Source organism: Neoarius graeffei, chromosome 19 (genome assembly GCF_027579695.1).
Source record: "Neoarius graeffei isolate fNeoGra1 chromosome 19, fNeoGra1.pri, whole genome shotgun sequence".
Taxonomy (NCBI): Eukaryota; Metazoa; Chordata; class Actinopteri; order Siluriformes; family Ariidae; genus Neoarius; species Neoarius graeffei.
This window is the reverse complement of record NC_083587.1, coordinates 56,832,238-56,842,413: the sequence shown is the minus strand read 5'-3', so window position 1 is coordinate 56,842,413 and position 10,176 is coordinate 56,832,238. Positions and strand designations below refer to the sequence as shown.

At 41.7% G+C, this 10,176-nt stretch overlaps 1 protein-coding gene across 1 annotated transcript in view; it reads left to right on the top strand.

The window, feature by feature from the left end:
- The first annotated feature begins 551 nt into the window (after positions 1–551).
- The window catches only part of iglon5 (IgLON family member 5), a 336,125-nt gene continuing 326,500 nt past the window's right edge, over positions 552–10,176 (top strand). Inside the window, exon 1 of the mRNA XM_060900951.1 lies at positions 552–1,196. Coding sequence (XP_060756934.1) covers positions 1,142–1,196 — 55 coding nt within the window. The 5' untranslated portion in view covers positions 552–1,141. The remainder of the gene's footprint in view (positions 1,197–10,176) is intronic.

Sequence of the window (10,176 nt, the reverse complement as noted above, 5' to 3'; positions counted from 1 at the left end):
CTCTCTCGCCCAAGGTCAGCTAGGATTGGCTTTAATCTCATTCTGAGTAAGCCAAAATGAATGAATGAATGAATATAATATAATATTTTTTCTCGAATATCAAATATCAGATCAGTGCCATGTCTAATTTATTTATTTATTGATTATTTATGGATTTTCTTCTTCATGCTATAGGTCCTTTCATATTTCTACTTTAATTTGTATTTAAATTATTCATATGTAAAGTGTCGTCTTGTTCTTATTATTGTTCTTCTTTATCTTTTTTTTTTTTATTTCTTAATTATTACCTACTATACCGATGTCGTGTGTGTGTGTGTGTGTGTGTGTGTGTGTGTGTTCTCCCTGTGTGTGCACACTGTTCAGGAGGAATACCGCAGTACCTGCACACTTTCCCTATAAATCACTTTAATATTCTGTTCTCGCTTCTCTCTTCACCCCGCCCCTCCGACCCTCTGATTGGCCAGCACGCCTCCCCTGAGCCCCGCCTCCGCTTGGAACTGGCCGGCCACTTTTCCTCCTCGAGCTGCCAATCAGAGCTCGTGCGGGCTCTGCTCTCGACTCCGTCTCGCGCTAACTATGCGCGTAGTGTCGCGCTGATCTGATCCGCTCGCGCGCGCCGCATTCCGTGAGAGAATCCTGAGCGCGAGCGCGAGACCGAGAGTGAAAGTGAGCGCGCGCGCTCTCTCTGTGTCATCATCCTCTTTCTTCTTCCTTTTTTTTTTTTATTTTTCCTTTTCTTTCACTTCATCACTTCCTGTGTTCCTGTCAGGATGCTGTTTGCGTGAAGGATAGGCTGTGAGCGCTTTTCTTCTGAGGGGTCACTTTGGAGCAAGAAGGAGAAGGAAAAGGCACGAGGAGGAGGAGGAGGAGAAAGAAGAAGAAGAAGAAGAAGAGGATAAATAATAATAATAATAATAATAATAAACATTCGCATCTCACATTTTTTTTTTTTTTGGAACATCTGTATAGTAAACAAGAGCAGAGGAGGCGCGCGTGCGTGCGGTGCACTCCTCTATGCGTTTTCTCTAGCTCTCTCGCTCTCTTTTAAAGAAAAACAAACAAACAAACAAACAAACAAGGGCAACCTGCTGAATTGCATCACGGTGCACGAGGAGCCATACAGCGGTTGAAAGTCGTGAACATGAGGCGCGCGATCTCAATCTTCACCGCTTTGCTGCTGGCGCTGCTGCCTGAAGGTAAGTCGCCAAGGATCGCGTGCTGGAAATACTGAATGTTCTCTCTCTCTCTCTCTCTCAATCTCTCTCTCCCTCCCTCCCTCCCTCTCTCTGGATCGCGTCGCGCCTCGCGCTCTGCTTCTGCTCGTGCGCTCCTCCAGTCGCATACTAATGCGCCACATCTGTATACCGGGATTATTATTATTATTTGTTTGTTTGTTTGTTTGTTTATTTTTTACATTCCCGATCACGTTTAACTTCTTCTTCCCTTCTCCCCTCATCCAACATGCTGCATGAATCCTAGTGCGCAAAACCGATTTCGCCTTAAAGAGGCAAAACTTACCACTGAATAATAATCTGCATACAGACCCTGTGATCTGTCCTGTTTATTCGAGCACAAGCCACGCCCCTTTGTTATATTTTTAACCACGCCCCCTCCTGAGAGCAAGGCCACTAAAGCATCTTTAACACCATCCAATAACTTTGTTTTTCCTTCATGATAATGGTTAGCGCTGTCGCATCACAGCAAGAAGGTCCTGGGTTCGAGCCCCGGGGCCGGCGAGGGCCTTTCTGTGCGGAGTTTGCATGTTCTCCCTGTGTCCGCGTGGGTTTCCTCCGGGTGCTCCGGTTTCCCCCACAGTCCAAAGACATGCAGGTTAGGTTAACTGGCGACTCTAAATTGACCGTAGGGGTGAATGTGAGTGTGAATGGTTGTCTGTGTCTATGTGTCAGCCCTGTGATGACCTGGCGACTTGTCCAGGGTGTACCCCGCCTTTCGCCTGTAGTCAGCTGGGATAGGCTCCAGCTTGCCTGCGACCCTGTAGAAGGATAAAGCGGCTAGAGATAATGAGAATGAATGAGGCAAAACTTACCACTGAATAATAATCTGCATACAGACCCTGTGATCTGTCCTGTTTATTCGAGCACAAGCCACGCCCCTTTGTTATATTTTTAACCACGCCCCCTCCTGAGAGCAAGGCCACTAAAGCATCTTTAACACCATCCAATAACTTTGTTTTTCCTTCATGATAATGGTTAGCGCTGTCGCATCACAACAAAGAAGGTCCTGGGTTCGAGCCCAGTGGCCGGCGAGGGCTTTTCTGTGTGTCGTCCGCGTGGGTTTCCTCCGGGTGCTCCGGTTTCCCCGACAGTCAAAAGACATGCAGGTTAGGTTAACTGGTGGCTCTAAATTGACCGTAGGTGTGAATGTGAGTGTGAATGGTTGTCTGTGTCAACCCTGTGATGACCTGGCGACTTGTCCACGGTGTACCCCGCCTTTCGCCCATAGTCAGTGGGGATAGGCTCCAGCTTGCCTGTGACCCTGTAGGACAGGATAAGCGGCTACAGATAATGGATGGATGGATAGACGTTTATGGTTTTTTTGTCGCATTTGACAACCTGAAATGTTACAGGACACTTTTTCCATGGAATAAAAACACATATTCTGTTCCCTTCCATCAGGTTTCATTTATTTGGTTTGATCGCATGCAATATTGTTAGCATATCGCTTATCCTACGTGTATTACGTCACTCTACACAATGGAGAATGAGCGTTGAATATGGGTTACGATATTGCATGATTGTCAAGACAACATGACGTGATACGTTCGAGATTTAAACTTCCGCGCTAGCGAGTGGCTGGGACAATTTGTAAACAGACATGGCCGCCAGGTTTGCTTCGTTAAATATGGAAGATTTTGAGAGAATTTTGAAAGAGAAAGACGCGTTGAACACCTGAAAGGAATGCGTATGTATAATAATAATAATAATAATAATAATAATATTGGCTGGTTTTAATGGTATATCAGATATATTAATTTCAGTTCCTTGTCTTTGACTCGTTCAATATCATGCTAGCCGAATGGAATATATCTGATATACCACTCAACGCCAGCCAATATTATTTAAATGTTTAATAAATAAGGTGGGACAGTGACACAGTGGTTAGCACTGTCGCCTCACAGCAAGAAGGTTCTGGGTTTGAACCTCAGAGCCAACAGGAGCCTTTCTGTGTGGAGTTTGCATGTTCTCCTCATTCCTGTGTGGGTTCTTGCGTGGGTTCCTCCAGGCCATCTGGTTTCCTCCCACAGTCCAAAGTCATGCAGGGTCAACTGGCTACTCTAACTTGCCCACGAGTGTGAATCACTCTCTGTATCTCTGTGCAATAAAATGGTGACCTGTTGAGCTCACCCACGACCCACAGTAGATACTATGGATGATCAGCTGTTGCATTATAGTCTGTCTCCTTGAGCATTGAGGATTTCGATTGTATCTCTAGTACTCGTCTATACAGTTTGTTTATATGAGCCTGGGAAATTACTGGGAACTTGACTTTGATTCATTAGGGCCCGAGCACTGGAGGTGCGTGGCCTCTGGTGTACACTGGAGGGCGCTGCACTGAGGTGCAAGGCCCAATTGTTTTCCTAAGGATTCTTCCACTTCTTCTTCAAGACTTGGCCATTTTTGAGGTGGTTCCCATGGGTGAAAACTCATGAAATTTGGTACATGCATCAGTCCTGGCCACTGCTAGTCAGGGATAGAGGCTTGCCCCCGGGTGTGTCCGGGGGACTCCATAGCGCCCCCACATGTCATTGAGACTTTTGCCCGGTATATAGTTTCAGCCATCTGTGTTAAATTTGGTAGGTGTGTAGGGTGCCCCAAGACGAACAAATTTGCAACATACATTGTATTAGCCATACTCAACAGGAAGTGAGTTATTTTTGGTTTTGTGCGATTTGACACATTACATTTTGACGTTGTCCTCCTAGGCAGTTTGTTGGATTCATGCCAGATTTGATGTGAAATATGTGAAACCAACCACTGCATCTTTTTCATCCTGATGTTGATGTTGCATCACGTTTGCAAATGAAGTGCTATCTACCCTCTTCTGCATATATGAGTTCAGAATTGAACACGATTGGCTAGTGTTGCTGTGACTGACAAGGGAGACAGACAGAGTACAAAACCCCTCCCACGTCTACACCTCCCACGTTCTACATACTGTACCATTCCAGTGTACTCATCTGTCTGATTGCTTGAGGTTGTGTCACATGAGTCATTCTTATTCTGCAGACAAACACCACTCCCACCCTCCCCATCCTCTTGATCATTTTGCCAATTCCTACCCACCCGCCAGCTTTGGCAGCCGTCCACATCAATATCCAAACAGAGTAGTCCCAACACTGGCTCTCTCGCACTAAATCTAAGTATTGGACCCATAACCTTTTGGTCACTAGCACACAATTTAACCACCACTGCATTTAATCATAAGAAGGGTGACCAGCTGTGGTACTGTAGTCTGGATAGAGGAGCCAGGGGGATACCCAGAGGTTGTTCCAGTGGTGGACATCATAGTGCACCAGTTATGATATTATATTCAGTATTGAGTTGTTATGCTTACTAGCTTCTTTGACTGTTCACTTGAGTTGAATGGGTTTAATCCAAACCTCAGTAAAGCAAAAACAAGTAGCTTATGAAATATGAATAATATTAACTTGGATGTTTATTGGTCAATTTGTTCTGTTGGCAGGAATTTCAGAGCGTTATGGCTGTAATAAATAACCAGAATATTAGTGTACATGTTTAAAATGTTAAATAATAAGTTTTATATTTAAGTTCTTGTCTTTCTTCTGTGTTTTTTTTTCTTCCCCGCAACAAGTTAGCATGCCAGATCATGTAGGCTGCTGCTGTCATGGAGTCCTTTGTGCACTTGGCTGTCCTACAAGGCTTCAGTGGAATTTTGGCACTGAAACTTTTCTGAATTGCTTCATTCTGTGCAGACCTATTCACATTCCGCATTAGGTAGTAATTTATTTTGGTTGTTTCGATGAACACTTTTTTTTTTATGTCGTCAGTGATCACTATTCAAGGTTTAACTATGCAGTTCATGAGCATCTCATTAAAGGATATTAATAAGCAAGCAACGTAAACTTCTGCTGTGTCTCATCGTTTTAATCACTCTTACATTTATTATTATTAATATCATCATCATTATCACATCATTATCCCATCATTATCCCATCATTTTATCATTTGCTTTCTAAGTCCCTTCTCTCTCCCTCTCTCTTTTTTTGGTTAAATCCCGATTTGCTTTACGTTTTTTGTTGAATCTCATTTTGTATTACCATGTTTTCTTTTATTATCACCATATCTTTTTATGTTAATGTTGTAAATCACTTTGTGCTGCCAATAAATCATTTTCTTTTCTTTTATTATCAAGTCGACTGTATTTAATTGAATGTCAGTGCGTTAAGAACTGCGTTCAGGTCAACAAAACAACACTTAATTACAAGCTGTCCTGTTAGGGCAGGCTTAATGTGAATGTTGTAAATATGGGATTTTGGTTTATTGGAAATATGTAAGGTTATACTGGGACAAATCCTCGAGCACTGAGACTTGTGTACTTCCAGGCTCATGAGTCAAGGTACAATTCATGCCAGTGGCATGACATCTTAAACATAAAACTCAGCATGAGGACATCATTATTAGCTGCACATGGCAGCAACCAGTGCTTCAGCGAATGCTGACGAGGCAAATTCTCTGAAACGACGTATCAAATAATGTGGAGTTTTTCTCCTGTTCCAAAAATAAGTTACTGGAGGCCATCTTTTATGTATGATGTTGATATTCATAAGATACCAAAGTTGTGGCCACAGTGGAATAATCTGTGGCCTTGATATACTATCTCATTACCTTAATAATTATCTCATCACCTTGATACACACTCACCGCCGACCACTTTAATCGGAACTTGTTCTTGATTCTAAGATTCCTGTTCTTGGCTGCCCCAATGTGGTCTTCTGTTTTCTATTGCATGCTGAGATGCTTTTCTGCTCACCATGGTTATAAAGAGTTGCTGTGAGTTACAATATCCTTCCTGGCAAAAAAGCTCAAATCAATTTGGCCATTTTCCTCTGATCTCTCTTATCAACAAGGCGTTTGTTTCCACCCACAGAACTGTGCCTACGTCACTCACTCAGTGTTTTTTGTTTTTCGCACCATTCTTTGTAGAGACTGTTGTGTGTGAAAACCCCAGGAGATCAGCAATTTCTAAAATACTCAAACCAAAAATACTCATCTGGCTCAATCCAACACCCATGCCGCCAGAGTGAAAGAAAGTCACACGTTGAGATAAATATTTTCCCATTCTGATGTTTGAACATTGTGAACATTAACCGAAGCTCTTGATTTGTATCTGCATGATTTGATGCATTGTGCTGCTCTCAAGGGACTGGCTGAATAGAGAATTGCATCAAACTGCAGCAAGTGGATGGGTGTTCCTAATAAAGTGGCCGGTGAATGTATTATCTCATTGCCTCAATATATTATTTCATTGGCTCAGGATATTATCATGTTATCATGTACTATCTTCTCCCTTTAACATATTATATCTTGCGGTCTAAATATATTACTCCACTGCCTCAATAGATTATCTTGTGGCTCTCACATCTCCATCTACACATTATTCTATCCACATTCACTGGATATGAGCAATCGTGCACTCTGATTGGCTACTGTATTACTAGGATATCAGCTCATATACCGTGAGTAAAGAAAAACAAAATGGCAGAGCGTGTTGCTGAACCAGCAGAGGACGAAATAAAAACTGTACTCGAAAACAAAACCACAAAAATTGTTATCAAGTATTTAAAAGAAACAGAAATAGCTAAAGGAAAATAGCTCCCCCCCCCCCCCCCCCAATATCTCCTGTTCTACACTCCAGCCCAGTCGGTGGTAGTAATGCACCTTTAAGTTGGTTTGCCAACCGCAAAAAAAAAAAAAAACCTTGAAGAAGAAGAAGAAAACCCCCCAAAATAAAAAAGAACAACAAAATATGGAATGAAAGTATTTCATGGCAAGAATGTTTTTTTTTTTTCAAGAATGATTATTATCACATTTTTCACAAATTGCTCCTGTCATTTCGCCGGTTTGTTTACATTCTAAGCAGAAATGATTTTGTCGGACGTTTTGTATAAAGTTTTTTTGATCGAATTTGCAAAAAATAAAAATAAAAATGCTCTGTTTCTCAAAATCCAATGAATGTGGATCGAATAAAACAGTTATTCCACTCAATCTCATCATACAGTACATGAGCTGACAGCCGACTCAGTGCTCGGTGTACAACTCAATTTCGTAGAATAACTGTTCATTATCTCATCACCTCAACTGATTATCTTTGATATATTATCTTGTGGCCACAACATATTATCTCATCACCTCCATATTATTTCATATCTCATGTTAACTCACAGATTTGACATATCATCCTGTGGCCTCAGTTTGTACATTATCCCTTGGCCTCGACATTGAATCAGATTGTGATTTGCTCAAGGTTTTGTCAAGAGTCCTTCCATTTCTTCGTTTCTTGGTTCTCACTCAGTGGACAAATGCTTTATTCTACGGTGACATCCAGGTGAATCCAGAATCCAATCCAAACTATAGTGTACTGTATAGTTAAAGGAGAACTGAAGTAATGTTTAAACTTGCTTTATTTCTTAATTAACGTGTTATTCAATTACGTTTTCGGTTTTAGTAACCTTATATCGTGATTTGGGGCGACACGGTAGTGTAGTGGTTAGCGCTGTCGCCTCACAGCAAGAAGGTCCTGGGTTCGAGCCCCGTGGCCGGCGAGGGCCTTTCTGTGCGGAGTTTGCATGTTCTCCCCGTGTCCGCGTGGGTTTCCTCCGGGTGCTCCGGTTTCCCCCACAGTCCAAAGACATGCAGGTTAGGTTAACTGGTGACTCTAAATTGAGCGTAGGTGTGAATGTGAGTGTGAATGGTTGTCTGTGTCTGTGTCAGCCCTGTGATGACCTGGCGACTTGTCCAGGGTGTACCCCGCCTTTCGCCCGTAGTCAGCTGGGATAGGCTCCAGCTTGCCTGCGACCCTGTAGAACAGGATAAAGCGGCTACAGATAATGAGATGAGATGAGATATCGTGATTTGTATTGGCAACTAATTGCAATTAAATATTATACTTATCGGCCTAGTCGGTTTTTAGCCGTGTTGAATTTAGTTCGTTTGGTCCACGGCAGGCGTCGCTTATCCACGTGATCTTCACGAGACTTGTGCGAGACTTCGAAACGTGAAGCGTCAGCCAGGTGTCAGTGCCGCCATTTTGAAAACTGTTTTCCAAATTAAATATTGCACAAAAACCAGTTTAAATGACGATTACTGCCTACTTTTTTCAAACTTTCCTGATTGCTATCAAAACAAACAAAACTTCCGGCTTGATTACGTCAGCATTCGAAAGAGGGCGCGCGCGTCTTTTGACAACGTTGGCAGACGTCGGTCGCTTTGATTTCCACTGTACGTTTTACTTCCGTCCTACGATGTCTCGCACAGGTCTCAACGAATCTCATTTACGCCCATTGCTTTGACATATGGACTGATATATTACATAGCGTATTTCAAACACTCATAACTTACTATAGCAGTGATAACATAGCGATCAAAAATGCATTCCGATATTTAATAAAATTAGATAAATAGAATTTTGATCATAAAAAATTTGCCTTCAATTCCCCTTTAAGAGTTCCCATAGTGGTTATCAGGCAGCCCTTAGACTCGAACTCATAACCTTCTTGTCACTAGCACATAAGCCACCACCACTACTTCTAATCTTCATTTCTCTCTTCATTTCTCATATTCAAACCCGGAAATATTTACACATCCAGAGCAATTCCTGCTGCTTGCTTATACTCCATCTGAGGAATACAAATGATGAAAAGGTGCAAAAGCAGGTCACAGTGAGTAAACATTTCAGTGTACTGTATATCCATTTATCATAAAAAACCCTTTCTCATTATTTTGTTCTACGTTCTGAGGATGTTGCAGTGGAAGAACGAGGGAAAATTGTCATCCAAATGCAGTTCTCCGACAGTGACCCCTCATCACCCACAGAAAAACAGGCTCTCAGTACTCCGTGAAACAGAGAGTGAAGAGAGAGAGAGAGAAAAAGACAGGAAGCACTTTGAGCAGATTGGGCCTCCTGTCTTTTATGGAATGCATATGTTAGTGTGACTTTATTTATTTATTTATTTATTTATCACAATGAATGCTGATTATCCCAGAAAACAACGGTTCCCCTGTCTAAATGACAACATCTTTGGTTGTTCGGAGGCACCTTCTCATTGGTTTACTTCCACACACATTCATTAAAAGAATACTCTCTCTTTGTTTCAACGTAATTTCACCAAATCTGTAATTTGCTGACACAGAAATCGAAAGGCAGCTGTCAAATTCTGGCATTAAACATTTAAAATGTGCTCACACACGTTCAAAACTGTAATCATTTTACCAAACAGTTATGGATTTATCCTGTTATACCTTTCATTGCAAAGCAATTTGGCCATGATTGCGTTTTTATATTAATAAAAGAACAACCTGTCATACGTTTTATCCAATTATAGTTACATTTAATGTTGTGGAGCGTCAACAAAACAAGTTGGTTCTGGGTATTAGTCACATTTAGGGCCTTCTAGGTCTCCAGAGACGGCCCAAATATATCATCATTTTGAAAGTTATATCTAATTTCTTTCATTCTTTCATGATTTCATGATAATTATTCTCTTCTAATTCTGATTCGGCCTTATTTTCTGTCAAATTTGCTTCAGAAATGAAAGGGTTACTGTCCTGAAAACATTAGAGATATCCAGTGAGATTTTTTTTGTTTGTTGTGTCTAGGCTGAGAAGAGTTTAGAGCTGGCTTACTCATTGGTTAGGACTTGATTGCTGGGAGAGAAGGCCATGGCAGCGTATGTTTATGTAGGAAGTGATACATGAATTAACTAATCAGATTTTGATTTATAGGAGGAGGGACCAAAATGTATCATCCTAGGCCTTCTCGAAGGCCAACGTGAGCTTAACTATAAGTCATTCATCAGTAGTGTTAGCGAATGCTAATAAATAAAGCAGTCAAGCTAGTGATATCGAGAGCAAGTAGCACAGGCTAACGACTGAGAAACTAAGATTTCTGTCTCCAGACTCTTCTTCCATGCTGCAC